This window comes from Equus przewalskii, chromosome 4 (genome assembly GCF_037783145.1).
Source record: "Equus przewalskii isolate Varuska chromosome 4, EquPr2, whole genome shotgun sequence".
Classification (NCBI taxonomy): domain Eukaryota; kingdom Metazoa; phylum Chordata; class Mammalia; order Perissodactyla; family Equidae; genus Equus; species Equus przewalskii.
This window is the reverse complement of record NC_091834.1, coordinates 94649895-94670367: the sequence shown is the minus strand read 5'-3', so window position 1 is coordinate 94670367 and position 20473 is coordinate 94649895. Positions and strand designations below refer to the sequence as shown.

General features: G+C 40.6%; 1 protein-coding gene across 1 annotated transcript; it reads left to right on the top strand.

Moving 5' to 3' along the window:
- The first annotated feature begins 3129 nt into the window (after positions 1-3129).
- LOC103542230 (probable inactive serine protease 58) lies at positions 3130-10117 on the top strand. The gene is made up of 6 exons (XM_008509166.2): positions 3130-3217; positions 3468-3554; positions 5262-5400; positions 5623-5879; positions 9386-9525; positions 9613-10117. The coding sequence occupies exons 2-6, from the start codon at positions 3515-3517 to the stop codon at positions 9760-9762; spliced, it is 726 nt and encodes a 241-aa protein (XP_008507388.1). The 5' UTR covers positions 3130-3217; positions 3468-3514; the 3' UTR covers positions 9763-10117.
- Positions 10118-20473: the final 10356 nt, after the last annotated feature.

Here is a 20473-nt window from a genome sequence, read left to right as displayed (position 1 = left end):
TGTCACCATTTAAGCGAGATAAAGCCTCTCCCATCTAAAATAGAGGGCCCAAGGACATGCTCCCTCGATCTACTCTCTGACTGCCTCCTCTGTCTTCTTTGCAGGTGGTTTTTACTTGACAATTCCTGAAAGATCTGTTCTGTATGATTCTTCTGTGTCTCCCTTCAAATTCTTTTGTATGCGCTCTGCTCTCTTTTGAGTCCTTGTTCATCTTCCCAGAGACTTCTTCCCCATCTCTTCATTTGCTTAACTTCTACTCATCCTTCAAGCCTCAAACATCACTTCCCTAGGGAGGTCTTCTTCTGACCCTTATGTTAGGGCCCCTACTATGCTTTCTACCTCCCTTAATACCCAACAGGGTGACATTCATGATGGCAAGAGTTACTACATCTATCTCCCCTATTAGTCTTTATGATCTATGAGGGCAAGATTCTCATCTCCCTTACCACTACACCATCAAATATCTAATGAAGTTCTAGCACTCAGTATACATTAGCATTTGTTTTCTATTGCTGCGTAAAAACATTACCACAAATTGAACAGTTTAAAACAACATTTATATATTAGCTCACAGCTTCTGTGAGTCCAGAGTCCAGGCATGGCTTAGCTGAGTCCTCTCCTCAGGGTCTAGCAAGGCTCCAGGGTAAAAATTTGCTTCTAAGCTCACTCAGATTTTTGGCAGAATTCATTTCCTTGTGATTGTATGACACAGGACCCTTGCTTTTTGCTGGCTGTCAGCTGAAAGCTACCCTCAGGGCCTCAAGGCTGTCCTTAGTGCAGAGGGGCCACCCATACAGAGTTCTTTGCCCCGTGGGCTTCCTCAGCATGGCCACTTACTTCACCAAGCCAGCAGGAAGACTCTATCTTGTACATGCTAGCAAGATGGATAGATAGATAGATAGATAGATAGATAGATAGATAGATAGATAGATTAGATTAGATTAGATAGACATAGATATAGATGCAATGTCAACATTACATATTAACACATTCATAGGAATGACATCCTATAACTTTTACCATTATTCTATTAGTTAGAAGCAAGTCACAGGTGTCACCCACACTCAACAGGAGGCAACTGGAGATTATGCAGGGTGTGAACATGAGACTTTGGGCCTGTCCTCCACACAAGTCAATAGAATTTTGTCAAAAAATGAATTTATTGGCTCCTTATCGCCTACACAATAAAGAATTATGCAAGTTTTATATAGGCAAGGCTTATATAATAAGGCTTTTCATTATTTGATTCCTGTTTATCTCTCCACCTACCTCTTTAACACTTGGTTGTGGTTCCACAAACATGCCATGTTGTATTCATGCCTTTACAGAAACCTATTTTTCTTTCTGAATTATTTTTTTCTCTTTTATGCCAGACAAGCCCCTTCCCCTACTCTAAGAGCCAGGTAAAGTGTAACTTCTGAGTACTCCTTCCTTACACAGAATGTAAATTGAAGAAGTATCTTTAACTCTATGCTCTAATGTACATACCTCAATTTTTAAAAATATTTCTCCCTCATTTTATTATGAAAATTTCAAACATTCAACAAAGCTGAAAGAATTTTACAGTGTATACCTGTATACCTACCTCTCCCCTTCTCCCCAAACTCTGCCAACCACCAATCTTTTAACTGTCTCTACAGTTTACCTTTTCCAACATGTCATAAATTGAAATCATACACTATATAACATTTTTAGACTGACTTCTACCACTTAGTAACATGCATTTAAGATTCCCTCATGTCTTTCATCACTTGACGGTGCATTTTTTTAAATCATTGAAGAACATTCTATTGTATGGATACACCACACTTTGTCTATCCATTCACTTATTTAAGGACATTTTACTCCCTTCCAAGGTTTGGCAATTGTGAATAAAGCTGCTGTAAACATTCATGTGTAAGTTTTTTGTGGACATAAAGTTTTCAACTCATTTGGGTAATCTCTAGGAGTACAAATGCTCTGGATCATAAGGTAAGATTATGTTTAGCTTTGTAAGAAACCACGAAACTGTCTCCCAAAGTAGCTATACCATTTTGCATTCCCACCAACAATAAATGAGAGTTCTTGCTGTCCCACCTCCTTGCCAAAATTTGTTGTCTTCAGTGCTTTGAATTTTAGCCCCTGTCCTAGGCGTAGTAGTATCTCATTGCTGTTTTAATTTGTAATTCTCTAATGGCATGTTGAGAATCTTTTCATCTGCTTTTTGTCATCTTTATATCTTCTTTGTTGTTAAGGACCAAACTGTGTCCTCTCAAAATTCACATGTTGAAGCTCTAAACCTTAACGTGACTGTCTTTAGAGAGAGGGCCTATAAGAACGTAATTAAGATGAAATAAATGAGGTCATAAGGGAAGGGCACTGATCTGATAGGATTGGTGTCCTTACAAAAAGAGGCAACGCAGAGCTGGCTCTTCCTCTCTCTACACACTCATACAGAGGAAAGGCCCTGTGAGAGCCTGCTGTCTACAAGCCAGGAAGAGAGCTCTCACCAGAAACTGAATTTGCTGGCACCTTGATCATGGACTTCTGGCCTCCAGAACTCTGAGAAAATAAATGTCTGTTGTCTAAGCCACCTAGTCTGAGGTATTTTGTTATGGCAGTCTGAGTACACTAATGTGTTTGATAAGGTGTCTGTTCAGACCTTTGGCACACTTTTTAATTCGGTTATTTGTTTTCTGATTATTGAGTTTTAAAATTTCTGTATATATTTTGGATATAAATCATTTAACAGATATTTTGCAAATATTTCCACCAAGACAGTGGTATACCTAGATTGTTAGCTCTGAATACTTTGTTTTGTAATTCACTGTTGATGTGTCTATCATCCGCACTGGTCTATAAGCTCTTTGAAGGCAGGAACAGTTTCTTCGCAACACTCCTCAACAGTTCACACAAAGCATAGCATGAGTCAGACACATAATATAGCTTATTGGCTGGCTGGTTGATTGAATACATGGGTGAGTAGTGACACGAAGGAAAGAAAGGGCTAATATATCTCATGGAGGAGTTTTGTGTCAGGCAGAGGGTTCAAGCTCAGCACCAGAGTCTGGGTTATGGCCCTGGAGATACATGTCAGTGTCACACAAACGGGGGTTGGCATCACATAGACGGGAGGGGCCAGTATCCTGGCATATCTCAAGAGAGACCTGATTTCAGAGTTTGACAAGGTGGGACCAGAGAGGAGGAAAGACCGTGAGCTTCAAGTTTCTCAGTTTAGGTACTTTCTTCCCTTAAGAAAGAGAACAAAACACTGAATTCCAGACCCATTCTCTGCAGTGTCAGGGATCAAGTCACCTGATCTCTCTTTTTGTCCCTCTAACACTTGACACCACTCACACTGATGCCACCTCTTCTGGAACTGAATACTGCCACTGAAAGAATTCAGATAGTAATTTTTCCAACCTCAGAACCCCTTTTTGCTTGATCCTACTTAGTCCTTTTCCCTTCCTCCTCTCCATGCTTTCCAGAGACCTCGAACTGAACCTCATCCTCTGAAAAGGCTTTTGACATCATTATGAAGTTTATCATCTTCTGGGCTCTCTTAAACCTGCCTGGTGAGTGTCTGTTTATTTTTCTCTTTACTGGCCAGAAAGAAATCCTGAGAGAATCTTGACAGATGGATAGAGACAGAGGCAACGTTCCAGAGTGCGAGTATAGGATTAATTCTCTATCTCCTATCACTGCCATCGTCCCCATGGGTTTTCTGCCTGACTCACCCCGGGTTTATTGCTTGTATGCTTTTTGAGGAGACATGGACATTGAAACCCCAATACCAGACCTGGTCCTAAGGAAGACTGAGACCTGACTCTGGGCCTGTGTAGAACACGACTGATATTAGCATGAAAGAATAAGAAGTGGAGGCCAAGGTTGAAAGCAGGGGTCCAACGAATGGACACGGCAGAGCATTCAACGGTTTTAGTCTTGTCTGAGAATGGTTCCAGTTACTCAGGCAAGAACATTGGAACGCTGCAAAATCCTCTTTCTCTCACACTCCGTGTTTAATCTGTTTGGGAAATTGTATTGGCTGTGTCTTCTAAACATATCCCAAATCCAATCACATCTCGTCACCTCCACTGCTCACTATAGTCCAAGCCACCATATCTTGCCAGGATTATCAAATTACTCTGTAACAGACCTCTCTACTTTACACTCCTACACTCAACACTTCTCCATAACGAAATCATCATCACTCCTTCACACAAAACCCTCAAGCGGTTCCATGTTTCACTCAGAAAATTCCACATCCTTACAACATTCTACAAAACCTGCATCACTTCTTAGACCTCCCTCCTTTCCTGCTTTTTTCCCCTCACTCACCCCACCAGCCCCACTGGCCTCTGTGACATTCCTTAAGCAAGCCTTAGGACTCTTGCTCCGGCTGTTTCCTCTGCCCGGAATCCCATTCCCCAGATATCTGATTACCTAACTTCCCCATCATCATATCATTGTTCATCTCTCACATTTCCCATGAGGTCCACCCTGACTGCTGCTGTAATACTGCCCAATGCCCCACCATACATACTCACATGCACACGTACACACATGCACACACGCACACACACAGGCACACATACAGGCTCACTCGCACATCCTTAGTATTACCTTTCCCTCTTTCTCTGTTCTACCTTTTTTTCCATAGCACTAATCACCACTCAACATACTGGGTCATTTGCCCATGTATCATATTTATTATTATTGAATGTCTCCTCTCATTAGAACACATGAGAGCAGGGATATTTCTCTGTTTTGTTTGCCGTGTAACCTAAGCACCTAAAACAGAGCCTGGCACATACTAGGAACTCAATGTTTACTTGTTGAATGAATAAACGATTTCCCCCTTCCTCATACTCTGTTAGCATATGGTCTGTTCTTTAAACAGCATTTATATCATTCAGCCTTGCATTGTTGTTGGGAGAAAGGGATAAGATTGGTAAAAGCATTCTAAAAATGGTAAAAATAATAAGCGCTCCATGATTTGATTCAACATATGCCCACTGAATTGTGGAAGGTATTTAAGAAAGCTTGTATTTTAATCTGAAGAATATTTATTGATAACTAAAAGGGAAAATGCTTTTATCTCTTGAAATAGACATGTTTCTATCATTTTCTTCATGCTTCAGAACAAGGTAAGACAGTTTACAAATTCAGCTTACAGATAAAGATACTGGAGAGAACTTGAGCCAGGTAATTAATTTTCTCTTGTTTCTTTATAGTGATCCCTAAAATAATCTCAGAATTTCCTGTCTATGTTTCTCTTTCAGTTGTTTTAGCCTTTGATCCAGATTACACAGATTTCATCACCTTCCCCTACTTGGCATACTTGAAATCTGATTACTTGCCCTGTGTTGGAGTCCTGATCCACCCACTTTGGGTGATCACAGCTGCACATTGCAACTTACCGTGAGTAATAAGCACCCAACACCATTCTATTTTTGGGTTCTCAGGTTGGGCACGGACACAGGCCCCTGCCTGGGACCACTGCCCAATTAAATGGGGTCATGGAGGCCTTCTGGGTATGCTCAGGAGTACAGAAAAAACTCTGTGGGGAGGAGCTAATAAAGCCCATGAGGATGGATAAGCTGTCTCTATTAAGTTGTCTCATGAGAATCCATGTTGTTCCAGGAGTCTTCAGGTGATATTGGGGGTTACCAACCCATCAAATGACAAGGAAAATAATGTACAAATTGTTGGGTACGAGAAGATCATTTATCATCCATACTTCTCAGTTGCTTCTACTGAAAATGACCTCATGTTAATAAAGCTGAAAACAAATATTCAACTCAACGACTATGTGAATCTGGTCAGCTTACCCACTGAACCTGTGTCCGAAAAAGCTATGTGCACTGTCTCCACCTGGGGCTACAACCTGTGTGATGACTGTGAGTGACTTCAAGATAATATTCTTCTTCTCTCGGAATTGGACATGCTTCTGTCCACTCCCTGCTCTTGCTTTCTGCAGTTATTCCCAATGAGGCTTTCTTCTAACCTCTTTATTCATCCTTTTCATCTCTTCTCTCTTTCCCTGTATCTCACTGAAGGAGTCCTTTAATCTTTTGTTCTCGTTATACTTTCTATTATCTTTGTTTTCACATATGATAGAACTGGTGTTAGCGGAAAGAAGACATTTGTATTCTAGTACTAATTTGCTGTGTGACAGCAGGTCACTTTATCTTTTCTCAATTTTCTTAACTCTAAAGTGTGGCACAAACTATACCAGATGTTTTCAAACTATTCCAAGCAATAAAGAAACTTAAAGTCTTAAAATATCATAAAATAATGAATTAAACATAAGATAAATACATAATATTGTGCTAGATCAGGCAGAACTTCTTTATGCAAGATTGTTCTACAAATGAATAATTAAAAGTTTAAGAAAAATATTTATGAAATATTTTTTATTTTTATTTTTTTTCCTTTTTCTCCCCAAAGTCCCCCGGTACATAGTTGTATATTCTTCGTTGTGGGTCCTTCTAGTTGTGGCATGTGGGACGCTGCCTCAGCGTGGTTTGATGAGCAGTGCCATGTCCACGCCCAGGACTCGAACCAACGAAACACTGGGCCGCCTGCAGCGGAGCGCGCGAACATAACCACTCGGCCACGGGGCTAGCCCCTATGAAACATTTTTAACTGATAACATTCTGAACATTTGGTAATTTCTTCAGAAAATTGAAATTATCGCTATTTTTATCAGTGGAAGTCTTCTACGTATATTCTATGTACTGAACTACGTATTCTACCTAAGCTTTCTTCTGTTACACATTTCAAATTCCATGAAAAAACTTTGAACAAATTAAGACAATTTTCTCTTTTCTAAGTTTTGTGCCTGTCTGCCCACTATCTCATTCCAAAATTTTTATGCAAATTCTAATCAACTGTCTGTAGGTATTAATCAAGATAGCAGCGAGTACTGGCGAAGGGGGGAGGTTGATGAACTATAAAAAACATGTAAATATGATATAGTCCCTTAGGGAGGGTTATTAATACAATTTTACTCATGAGTAAGTTTATTTGAGTATATTTAATATATATATATAAAAACATATGATGTATATTTAATATACACGTACATTGAGTATATTTAATATACATCATACACATATAATATACATCATACATTGACATAGTATGGAAAGGAGATTCTTTTTTTTTTTCCCTTTTTCTCCCTGAAGCCCCCTAGTATATAGTTGTGTATTTTTAGTTGTGGGTCCTTCTAGCTGTGGCGTGTGGGATGCCACCTCAGCATGGCTTGATGAGCGGTGCCATGTCAAGGCCCAGGATCCAAACCGGCAAACCCCTGGGCTGCCAAAGCGGAGCACACGAACTTAACCACTCGGCCACGGGGCCGGCCCCAGGAGATTCTTTCTAAATAAGCCTGTCAGATTATATTTATCCATCCACTTCTAATTTCTTTTTATAGAAACCAAGAAGCAGCTATACACTTATCCTAACAATGCTGCCATTACTCAAACCTTTTTTAACCGCTCTTTGGTAAATATCTTCAGACCTCAGGGTATATTTTCTTGAATGTATCAAAAAGTGAAATTCATTTTCCCCAGCTTTATTGAAGTATGATTCAGGAATAAACATTGTATATATTCAAGGTGTATAACATCACATTTTGACACTCAGATACACTGCGAAATGATGCCCTGAATCAAGCTAATTATTTATCACCTCACATATTTACCTTTTATATGTGTGTGTGGTGAGAGAATTTACAATCTACTATCTTAGAAAATATCAAGTGTACAATACAATATTATTAACTACAGTCACCATGCTGTACATTAAATCTCCAGAATTTATTCATCTTATAACTGAAAGTTTGTACCCTTTAATCAACATACCCCCATGTCCCCCACCCGTCAGGCCCTGGTAATCACCATTCTACTCTCTGTTTCTACGAGTTAGGCTGTTTTAGATTCTACACGTAAGTGATATCATACAGTATTTGTCTTTCTGTGTCTGACTTATTTCACTTAGCATAATATCCTTTAGACAAGTAGAAATTTTTTGTCCTTTGACAGTCAATTTGAGTTGTGGAAATAGGGAATGTCCCTCTGGTGAGCAAGCATGTTTGATTCATCTGTGTTATGCCACTTGAGTCAAAAAAGAGATGTGACTTACAAAAACGTGCAGTTTATTTTCATCTGGTTCATGAAGCAGTTAAGCAAGCATTTGCTAAACAGGCAATCCCAAAATAAATATTGAGCCATGCAATTATTGCTGGACTGAAAAACAAAGCAAAGAATCTCAAATATTTTCTTTTCAAGAATTAATATAACATTTTCAAATAAAGACATTCAAATAAACACATTCCCAGTAAAAAGCAAAATTTCAAAGTAAAATACTTCTTTCCAAAAGTGAATCCTTGGCAAGAACACTTCACATATGCATAGGTACTACTTTGTTCTCATTTTTCTCATTTTGTTACGTATTGGAAAAACTTTGTTATGAGTCTGCACAGTTCACAGTATTTGTGAACCATTGATATAGAGGAAATAATTTGAACTAGGAATCAAGAGGCCCAGTTTTAAATCCTGCTTTCATGGGGTTAAGAAAATCACTTTTTGAGTGGTTTTGGCTTTTTTTTTGGAGCAGATACTGGATTTTTTTGATGTGATAAATGAAAACCTAGGCTTAGAGCTCTAAATTCCTTCAAACTGTGAAAATAGGAGAGATGTTGTTTAAGGGTACAAAGTGGCAACTAGTAGATAAATAAGTCGTGGAGATCTAATGCACGCTATAATGAATATAAACAAAAATATCGTATTGTAATCAAACTTGCTAACAGACTAGGTCTTCATTAATCCCACCACAAAAACAGAAATGATAATTATGTGACATGAAAGAGGTCCTATCACTACAATGGGAATCATTCTCACATATATAAATGTATCAAATCAACATGTACACTTTAAATTTGTGCGGTGTTACACATCAAATATATTTCAATGAAAAAATTTAAAAAGAAGTCAGTAATTAATTTAAAGTATGGGAAAAATAATATACATTAGAGCTCACAAGATCTGAAATTAAACTAAGTAAAGAAAAATTCCACCGCAAAGCACACTCTTTTAATGTTTAAATTTCCAGAAAATTTTAAAGTAATTTGTTTCATTTCATTGCAGAGATGTCTCCTATTTACATGTAACTTCCAAGAATTTAATCTTTTTTATAAGGAGATAGACACTTGTATCATGAGAAATTGTTTAATTTGATAACTGCCTGTTGTCCTAGCTGCCACAATTCTGATTTCTCTCAGTGTTTGATCTCTTTTGCTTTCTGCCGGGAGAAGAAGAAATATGTTGAAAAAGAGAAAAAGGGGAAAAAAAAGTTTGGTATCTAATAACTCAAAGAAATTCTATTTCTCTCTTTCCTATAGCCAGTGACCCCAACTCACTACAAAATGTGAACATCTCTGTAATCTCCAAAAGTCAATGCCGCAATACCTATAAAGCCCAGAACATCAAAGAAACCATGCTGTGTGTGGGCATTGTGCCAGGAAGGAGGAAGCCTTGCAAGGTAAGGTACTCTCAATGCCTTAATTTTTGCACTTTATTCCTTGTATCTGTTGCCAGAAAGATAACTTGGTTTCTTTTTTCCTGGCAGGAAGTCACCGCTGCCCCAGCAGTCTGCAATGGAATACTTCAAGGAATCTTGACTTTTACAGATGGATGTGTTTTGAGAGCTGACGTTGGCATTTATACCAAAATCTTTAACTACATGCCCTGGATTGAAACCACAATCCAAAACAACTGAGCTCCCATGGCAGTAATTCTGGACCATGTGACACAGCCTGTCCCCATGTCCAGCCTCCGAATTAAATCGAAACAGAATCCTTGGGTTGCCTTATGCATATCCGCCTCACTTCTGCCCAACAGAGTGGGTGACTCGTACATACCTGTACTGTGACTATACATGACCACCCTTCTTTCCCTCTTGATGAAAATGGCAAACTCAATACCCCTTAGGCAGTTGAAGTTTATGAAGTGGGGATTGTGTTCTCTAAGAAATTAATCACTGATTTATTTTTTAAAAGGCCACTCGATAGCCATTTTGGGTGACAAAAACCCTACTATTTGCACCGAATTAAACAACATGTGCTTTGGGCGAATTGCACATGCCAATTGGATAAAGAAAGTCTGACAAGGAGTGAGCTAAGTAGAAGTATAGGCGAGAGGAAAGGGTTTAGGAGATGGTGGGAGGTATTTTATTGGCTTCTCCTCGCCTATGCAACTCTCAACACCAGGCATAGATTCTGGTCATTCATTTTGCAGGATTCTGGGTAGGGACTTGAGCCATGAGAGTTTAATGCAAAAGTTAACTGAAGGTCACACCATAGCAGATAAACAGGGAGTCCAGGACAGACTTTTCCAGTCCATGTTTGATCTTTCTGTCACGCCAGCTTCCCCAGGAACTCCATTCTCTCCCAGTTGCCTCTCTTGCATTTTTCTTCCTTCCTTCTCTTTTCACCTCACCTCTGCAGCTCCAGTTACCACCTGAGAGTTTTAATTAATAGTTTTCCATGGGGAGTTGCCTTTGGCCAGTTGACTGAGGATCAAAAGAACGAAAACAAACACGAGATTTACAGAGTTCTACCTGTGGCCTCTACAAGTAGACTATTGAAGCCTTATAGCCCAGCTAAGGGAGAAGAGACCTCTTCTCAGGAGACAGAAATTCTGGCAGTAAATCTTGTCCTCTCTAGGGTTCTAAACCCTCTAAACCTACAAAGCCTAGCTTGCAGTGTTGAAAAGCAACATTTTGTGCATAGGTTACTAAGTGCAATTGTGAGAGCTTCACCTTCATGTATGTTATTAACTGAAATTTTAGCTATAGGAGAAATAGATGGTTTTTGCAGAAGAGTATCTCAGCCTCTGGAAATGTTCCCCAGCTTGAAATAGTCCTAAGATTTCACTAGGTCATACCAATATTTATAAGGTCACTTGATTCTAGGTGATGAAGCTTATGTTAAGGTCACCGAATTCCATAGGTATCAGTTTATTGTCTCACCATTATCATTGTAAGGTGACTTCTTTGGTTGCAACACATTCCTTTTTTGTAGAATACAGAAAACATTCAGTTAATTCAAGGGTGGTGGTGTTGGGAGTGATGATGGAAAGGGAAATAATCCAAATCTAGAATATGTCATTTTCATTGAGGACAAATACCTACTCCCTCCATGATGGAAGGGGACCACCTACCACCATGCAGGTGGTGGGATACCGGGGTACAGTAATATATAACCACCATATCAGGGCTGAGATAGATCACTGACACTGGCAGGCTGGGTCTTCAGCAGCGGTGGTAGCTAGGCGAGACTTGCAAGAAGTCCTGAATATGCTCCACGTGGTCTTATTATTCACTTTTTTTATGAAGCCATGAAAAAAACACTCAGAAGACTGAAAAAGGACTTCAGAACAGACTAGCTTATCTACTTGATTATTAAAGTCTTCTGAAGTGAGAGCCTTTGGGTGAGAATTCTCATGGGATAGAATATTCTCCTCCTTCAAGCTGGCCCTGAAAAATCCTGCTACATAATTCTTCCTCAAACCTCTTATCCCCTTCCCTTCATCTTGCTCCTTCTGAGTGCCTATCAGGGAAGACCCACTAGCCCCCCCTCCCAAGAAATTCATAGAGATCTTGACCTCAAGAAAGAGAACGACTGGATATGTGGATTGAAAGTCTGTATCCTGAGAAGACCCCCATTCTCCTCTTCCCTGCAGGGCATCCTCCTGAAAGGATTTAATATCATAGTAATACACAACAAATCAAACAGAGCCATGCATAATTGAAGTAAAGCCTTTTCACCCTCAGTGAACTGCTCATGGAGAAATCTGTTTGAGGCCATAAGTGTTGGCTGAGGAAATATTGCCCACAGCAATTGCTTATGCAACTTATTTGGACCTTCAGGGCCTAATTTACCTCTATTCCGTTTATACTTCTAGTTGAAGATGGAATGCTGTGGAGCATATCCAGATTAATGACAAAGAGAGCCAGACAGCTCCACCTAGAGTAACTTTCATGGTCAACTGGTGATCTGGAGTCAGGCATTTAGTTCCCACCACACCCTAGTAGCAAACCAGAAGCTATTTCCCAAAGAGGATAAAGGAGCATGACTTTGCTACCATGTTTAGGGATCTCTGCTTTGATTTTCATGTTAGGCTTTGCCATAAGCTTCATTTAGTACATTAAAGATACTTTTAGCACCATTGGATCTACAACGTTGAAACCCAGGAAACAGAGCCAATCATTACACTTCAACTTGTGCTGCCCAGACAGACTTTTCGGATTTAGTCTCACTCTAAACTAGCAACTTTCTAGATCACTCATTAAATGGCTCAGAGTATGATATCCTAATGAGATGTATGTTGCTTATAAAATTTAGTGGCATTCAGACATTATTCTTAATAGTAGGGAGCACAAGGTACAATAATGTATTCATTTCGGTGGAGGAACCTGATATACACCCACAAGTTTCACTGCAGAAGCAGCCGACTGTATTTTTACTGGTTATATTGCCTATACATTACCACATTCCTGTCTTCCCAGGACATGCAGGAAATTTGCTACTACCTGTTTTCTAGTCCTATCTACATGATGTCATCAATATAGCAGACCAGTAAGGTACCTTTTGAGACTGTCAAGTTTCTTAAAGACTATATTCAGGTACCAAGCCAGAACAATGATGATTGCCTGAGCGTGGAGGTAAAAATATACTGCTGTCCCTGACAAATGAAAGCTAATTAATTCTGAACTTCTCAAAGACGATGCATAAAAATGCACTTTCTAGATGAAAGTTGCATACTGTGTGTGAAGGATTGGATTTTTTTGCTCTTGCAAGGAGGCTACATATGGAACAGCAATCGTAATTAGTGTTACCACCTGATTACACAGTAATCAAACACTATCATACCCCACCACTCTTTGACTTGGCCAAGTGGAAGAACTGAATGGGATTATGACAGAAATTATGACTCAGCATATTTCAAGTCTGTATTGATAGTACTGACTTCTGCAATGTGCTAATGTTTTCCATTTACTAAAGGGAAGTTCCATCAACTTTCTCTTAGCCCTTTCTACAACAAAAACCCTCACTTCACAGGCCAAGGAGAAATTGTAATAGTTGTAGAGATTTTACCAATTGTAGAAAAGAGAGCACTCTCCCCCTGCTCCCCACCATCCATAGTGCACGTAGAAAACAGAGAAATAAATTCTAGATGGTTTCAGAGCCCCATTGAATTACTCTAGGGAAGACTTAGATTTAGATGAAATTAGATTAGATAAAATCCATTTATCCCTCAATCTTCATAAGCCCCATCTTGATCAGAGGATAATACTGACAATAAGTTTTCCCCACCACCACCAACATCACCATAAATTAGCACTAATGCAGATCCAGGATCTCAGAAAATTTAGCTATGTTCTTGTCCCTAGAGCACAAGTGGCCAAGTAAATAGACTCAGGTCACTTTTGCATAGGCTAGAAAGAAGACTCTTAATGTTCGAACAGGTTCCATTCTCTAGGATCCTCAGGTTCCCCTTCATTCAAGGAGCATTGATTGAGTTAATGTAACTATCGAGGTTTGTGACCCACAGAGGAGGCTGTAATACTTTAGCATATTGAGGAACATAAGTCCACTATTACCAAATATGTCAGGTATTTTTTGCTTGTTTTCTGGTTATATAAATCAAATAAGAACTTGAACTTCCTGTCAATTTTATTCCTGGGCATCCCAATTTTATGGAGAACCCTTGAGAGAATTCTCTTCAGGGCCCAAAAACATCACCATGTAATATTGTTTGTTTGTTTCTATTTTAAGAGTAAGAGAAGGAGATGAAATTAATAACTTGATATTTGTCTGTTTTCCTTAAACAAGTTACACCAAAATCTAAGAGGCCCTTTAGCAAGAGATAAACTCCACTGAGGAGGAGAAAATGTGACACCTGTAAAGTTCTTCTTCAAGGCCTTTTTGTTCATTTGCATTTTATGTTTTTAGTAGAAAATATGACAGAATCCACCACTCAGTATCCTGAATGGTGTGAATAAGTCTTTCTAATTTTAAGTTGCAGCATTGGAAATCCCATTGTTGCCACGTAGGTAAGCCACATTCCTTATCAGTTTTATAAGAAATATTGCTAGAAATTTCCCTCTCTATCTGCCTTACTACTTTACCTCTCTTGATTTGTTCAGAATTCACGTGGAGAAAATAGGGATGTCATTCATTAGCCTCCTCAAATCCTATGATAAGATTTGGAGAACATATTGTTCCATTGAGTAGTGGGATACCCCCTATAACCACCATTCTCAAGGCTGAATAGCCATAATCCCAAAAGCTAAAAGTGAATGGATAGGACAGGATCTTACAGAAGCAAGGTGAAAATGAGGCTAGAGTGTATTCTTGGGCACAGAAATGAACACCAGCTACTGCACTCGTGAGACTTTCAGGGCTTCTTAGAATTTACAACTCTTGTGTATTCACTTCAAGGACAAACAGATTTGAGGCACCACAAAATGAGCTCTGTTCAATTGAAAATCAGGGTGAAGAAAAGCCCTGGATTGAAGTCATTGCCTGTAACAATTGGAAGAGAATCAACTTGCACACTGGAATCTAAAGATGGGGATTAGAGAAACTGGTCCAGGGTTTGACATTGGTAGGGAATCCCAAGGCCATTGTCCCCAGACCCTTTCAAAACTCACACAGTACTAGGCACCTTGATTATCTTACTTTGGGGTTTCTGGCAGCTACTCTGACCAAAACCAAACCAATGTGCATAGAGACAAATGTCTTTTCCTTGTCTCTCTCTGCCAGTCTATGATTTTGTTTTGTTTTATTTTTAAGAGATTATTAAGTGTTGGTAAATCACGTATAGGATTTACTTCAACAATAAAATGTGTATCCAAACTTGCTTTTGCCTGGCTTTCTATAGCCTCTGACCCCTACCTTGATCCATTTAGTTGGGACGTCTATAATCTCTAGGGGCCCATCTACAATAGCAGCCCAAGACATGGTCGAGTGCTACCTTTAGTTGAGAGGAGTTTAAAGGCACTCCTTACTCTAGTGACTCATCACCAAGCCAAACTGGCTTTTACATTTTTCTACCCTAATAGCCCAATTCTAATAACTGTTCTGCTCTGTTGTGTTCCACTCCTACAAGGAAGTCCTCTTTTTTATCCCAATTCCATTAAAGCAGTCTTCGTCTTGACAACCTTGTCTGATTCCTCAGCTCTTACAAGCCTAGGACTCCAACTTACTCTTCTCAGATGTTGCTGGAAACCCATATAAGTCCAGTTTCTGGCTGTCAGAACTTTCCACTCTTCATTGGCTGCCATATAGCTCGTTTCCCTGGCTTGCTGCGCCTCTGCTGGCCACCTGGCCTGAACAGCCTGCCTGACTGCCCTTCTACCCTCACCTCAATATTCTTTGGTGTCTGGATTCTGTCAGCTTACCTGACTCCCACCTGTTATTGCCATCCCCCCTCTTTGACTCCTACCATCTGCCCCTCCACTGTGAGCTTATCTAATTTCTAGATCCCCAAAAGGATGATCTCAGACTTAGTGTAGTTGAAAGAGATTGGATTTGGGATCCAACCTGGTATTTCATCTGAACTTCAACAGCTACTAGCTTTGTGTCCTTGGGCAAGTAATTAAGTAATTTAACCCCTCTCATCTTAGTTTATTTATCTCTAAAATGAGACCAATAATACTTTTCTGGATTGTTGGGAATAAATAACTTATGTAAGGTATGCAGCATAACACTTAGCATGTATTAAACACTCAATAAATGATAATTCCACTTAAGTCTTTGCAAGGGATTAAGGGGTGCCACAATTTCTTTACATCTGTGTTTATCTTTCTTCAATTAGAATGGAAACTATTTTCATGTACATACACAAAAATAAATAAATAAATCAGAAACCAGAGAGCCAAAGAAGATTTTGACAGAATTCACCTGAGTATGTTTCCCTTCCTCAGGTGTCAGGTCCCTATGCCTTACCCTGCCTGTATGGAAGAGGTCTTCAGGTGTAAAATAGAGAGAGGAAGTTTTACAACGTTACTGTATTTATTTGAGTACAAGTCTTTAAAATATAACTGCAAGACAAATACATTTTAACATCATTTAGATAGGCAAATGCTAGATAGGGTTGCTTTGATTTTGAAGTATTTCCCTGATTTCAGAAATCAAAAACCTTCATTGTCTATAATGAAGAAAGCCCACAAAAAGTAGAAAAATAAGTTTAAATTCACTCATAATCCTAACAAATTACATTAAGTTATTTTGCAAAGTTTTCTAGTATTCTATACTTTCTCTTCAGCTTAGTTAACTGTTAATCCATGTCAGGATTCACTGTCTCCCAAATCCAATATATCCAGTTTATCCCAGTTTGCCTTTAACAAGCCCCCACCACGATGCTATGGATGTGTGCCTAAGTTCAAAGGACTTGCATGGATCCTGAAACCCTAATAATTATTAACCCATTATCAACCCCCCTCTCCCTAAGCCCACCTGTATCTGAGCCTTTCCTTTCATATTAGACCCACTCTTGCCCTCTGGTTCAGGGGTCTTGAAAGGACTACATATGGATTGTTAACACAGGCTGTGTTTCTACTCATGGTTCAGGAATCTCAAGTGTAACAAAGATGAGTTGTCTCCCTTTCTCTGCCTCTCAGAACCACCAGTGAAATTTTGAGCTCATGCTTTCTGCTCTCTGAGGAACTTCTTTCTTAAATGAAAGAATAAGGAAGGAAAGAAGAAAGATGAAATTTAGAGAAAGTGAAAAGTAAATATGCCTCATGAAAGTCACACCATGTCTAGTAAAATACTGCAAATCGAGTAGGTATTCTACACATTTATTGAGTAATTGAGAGGATGACTGAGACAAAGGAGAACAAACAGAAGCTGTCTTAGCTGATGATATTCACTTGCCAGTCCTAGAATTTCACAATCTTAAAACTACTCCAAACTATGGAGACAACCATGAAGCAGAATCTGATTTACACAATCAGAAAATATATTGCCTTTCCCTCCAAATGGTTAGATTTAATTAGCATTATTCTTTCTATTTCCATCAGGTCCTGTTGAATCCTAGGAGAAACCTGCAGGGTCCCTTCCTCCCTCTTCTTTGTACGACACTCACATGACCTGCTGCCATGTAACGTGTAGGCTTCTCTGTGCTCTCTGAACACGTCTGCCAAATGGCCTCTCCTGATAGCATCACCAGCAAGGTAATATGCGTTGGCTTTTTGGAAGGGGGCAAAGATACCTGCCAGGTAACACCTTCCTCAACCATAGTAATATATTCATTATGCAAAGAGACAGCATAATGAGGTGTTGAGAGTCCTAAGTTTAGAGTCATAATTCCTGTGTTTGAGACCTGGCTCTACCATTACTATTAGCTTTGTGACAACAGGAAGCCATCCAAGCTCTTGAGCATCCATTTCCCTATTTAAACAAATAAGCAAACAAAAGACAGTGCTGCTTGCCCAATAGCGCATTTGAAAGTGTTGAATGAAAAAATGAAGTGAGATATACTTTATAAAGACATGGAAAAGTCACCCTTAGCCTGAAGACAGGAGACTCACGTAACAGAGATCGATATTTCCTATCTGAATAACGACGGAATAACATAATCCATTCAATCAAAAAGTGTTGTTTGAACTCCTAGTATTTGCCAGTCTAGGAAGGCTAGATTAATGACCATGGAATCCACCACCTAGGCAATGGTTTTAAGGCATAGTTCATGGTCCAAGTGAGCAGAATTGCCTCAGGGAGGTCTCCAGGGAGCTCTCAGAGGCTCAGGTGGAAGGGAACCCATCAGAACAATGATGCCTTCCATCCCTCCAGCCAGATGCTTGGCTGCGGCTTTTTCAAGGGCTGCCAGCAGAGGGCCTCAGCTTTTCTCAGGTGGACCGGGGCCTCTCTGCCCTGCCATCTCCTCTGCCTGTATTTAACAGCCTCTTGGTAACCTCTGATCAAGGACCTCCCAGTGATGGTGTTCTCAAACAGGGGTATCCTTCCTGGAAGAATGAGAGAACACAAGTATCCAAATGTCCCCAGGGCTCTGGGCCAGACTAGACCTCCTCCCCACCACTGTTCTAGTCCTCTACAGTTAGGCAGGGGTTCACCACAACACCTGAAAGGGGGCTGAGAGAAGACCAACAACTGTGACTGATGTCAGGCCCCTCCCCCACCAATCTGTGCAGATCTTGGAGAACTGTGGGCAGATGGTGCCACCTGATGGAAAAAAAACTCCTCACTCTCCACAGGCGCTGAGGAAAGAGCACTTGCAAGCAGCTCTGTGCCACAACCACCCACAGCACCACTGGAGACTGAGGTACGTTCTCATGTACTCACTCCCACCTTGCACCACAGGGACCAGTTCATTTGATCTACACCCTGTGGGATACAAAAGCTCTGAGCTAGAAGCAGAGCAGAGCAGCTCAGCTACAGTAGCTTTGCCTTTCTCCCATATCTGCAAGAGTCTCAGGATCTGGGCCTCTCTCCCATAATGCACCTTCCAGCTGGTTCCCAGCCATTTTCCTGGGGTCTGAGCCTCCTTGTTCTGCCCTCACTCCACGTATGGCCTAACTCAGGTTGCAAACCCACTTCTGAGCCATGGCTTTTTAGGTCAATATGTGGTAAGCCCTCTGCTATGGATTCCAGAACCTGGTCCTTTTTAGGTCAGGCTCTCTCTAAGTTTCTTACTTTTAAAAGGATCAACTTAAGATTGGGGTGTGAGAAGTTTAGGTGGTGATGAGTACTGAGAATGGGCACCTAATTGGAAAAGTGAGTGTTTATTTCAGGAGTGTGAGTGGGGGCCACACAATGAGATATTTGTTCTATTGCTTTTCTGAGCTCCCAGCATGTCTCCAGGTTTCCTCCCAGCACCTCTCTGGGCATTGAGTCTGATATTAAAATGTAATATACTTTTTCTATATGCACACTGTATAGAAAATACCTAATACTAAGTTTATATTAGGTAATCCATAACCAGTTTATAAATGAAAATTTGGGGTGAGTTTATTCTGAGCCAAATATCAGAACCATATGGCCTGGGGCCTTCCTTCCCCAAGAAAGGAAGGGCACCAAAGAAGTAGGGTGTACAGAGTGGTTATATATCCTCAAAGAGCATGTTTCACATATGTTTGAAATGTCCCTTTTACCACAGTCATGAGACTGCTCTGGCGGTACAGCAATTGACGGACACAGCAGGTAGTGGGTCTCCTGTCTCAGTGGACAAGCAGGTCTGTTGTCTCAAGCTGGGTGGTCACAGGGTGAGCACAGAAATCAGTTCCTAGCCTAGGGAGAGACGCTTGTCCTTAAGAAAATGCCAATGTGAGGGAAGTTGCATCTTTGTCTTAAGGGCATTTGTTCTTGTCTTTGGGACATAGCAAATGCTTAAAGCAGGTATACAATGCATGCTCAACTGCCATGTAAGCCCCTTTTGGAAAAACAAAGTCGGGCCGAATTAGGTTTACACCAAATGTCTTCCTCATATATTCCAATATCCTATTGCTTGCTATTTTTGTCAAGTGTTTGCTATGTATCTCTGTAGTATCCTAGGAGCTTCACCTGAACTATGTTGTTTAATCCTCACAGCAACCCTCGGAGCTGGGTAGAGTTACTTTCTGTACTTTATAGACACACAAGCTGAGTTTCAGAGAGATTAAGTATTCCCCAAAGCTCACAAGAGGCGCCTGAGCCCTCGAGAGCCTGTGGTTAACTCACTGTGCTATTCAGGCACAGTGTTCACTGAAAGGCAAGGGGAAAGCAGCAGAGAGAGTCTACTTGTCTCAAAAAGGCAGGAAGAAAGGCTCTGGGGTAGGAAGGGAGCAGGCTTGGGGGTGCTGTCAGAGCAGAGGAAGAGGTTGGCTCTGTGGTTGGGAACCAGGGATGGTTTTTATTCAGTTGTCCAAGGAGGGTTTCTCACTGTGTCTTTGCTGCAGGTGCAGTACAGGGTTCTAGCCTGGGTCACATTGGCCACGTGTAGCTTCAGCTCGGTGTCATTCACCCGTTTGATCCGGTAATCTGCTCCAGGACGGGATACGACCTCCTCATCCCCAGAATTCCGCAGAGTGGCCAGCAACTCTAGTTGCCCCTGGAGATCTTGTTGGTACCAGCTCATCCAGGGGTACTGGAAATTCCTCAGGATGCAGCGCAGGGTTTCAGCCCGTCCATGAGCTACCAGGACCCACCTGGGCTTTTGTTCCACGAAGCTTGCAGTGGCATCTGAAATACAGAGGCAGGCCAGGCTAAAGGTACTGGGGATAGTGGTCACCCCCAGAAATAACTAGCTGCAGCCAAATCCTGAAGAGGGGTTCCCATGAGTAAGGCAGAAGGAGACTGCTGGGGATAGAAAAGATACTTTCTCAGGGTCAGGGGCTATGCCTGGAAAGATCTTGGCAAAAGCTGAGATCAAGGAGCAAAGCTTTCTGTGCCTACTGGTGCCACTGGGACCATCCCTCTTTCCCT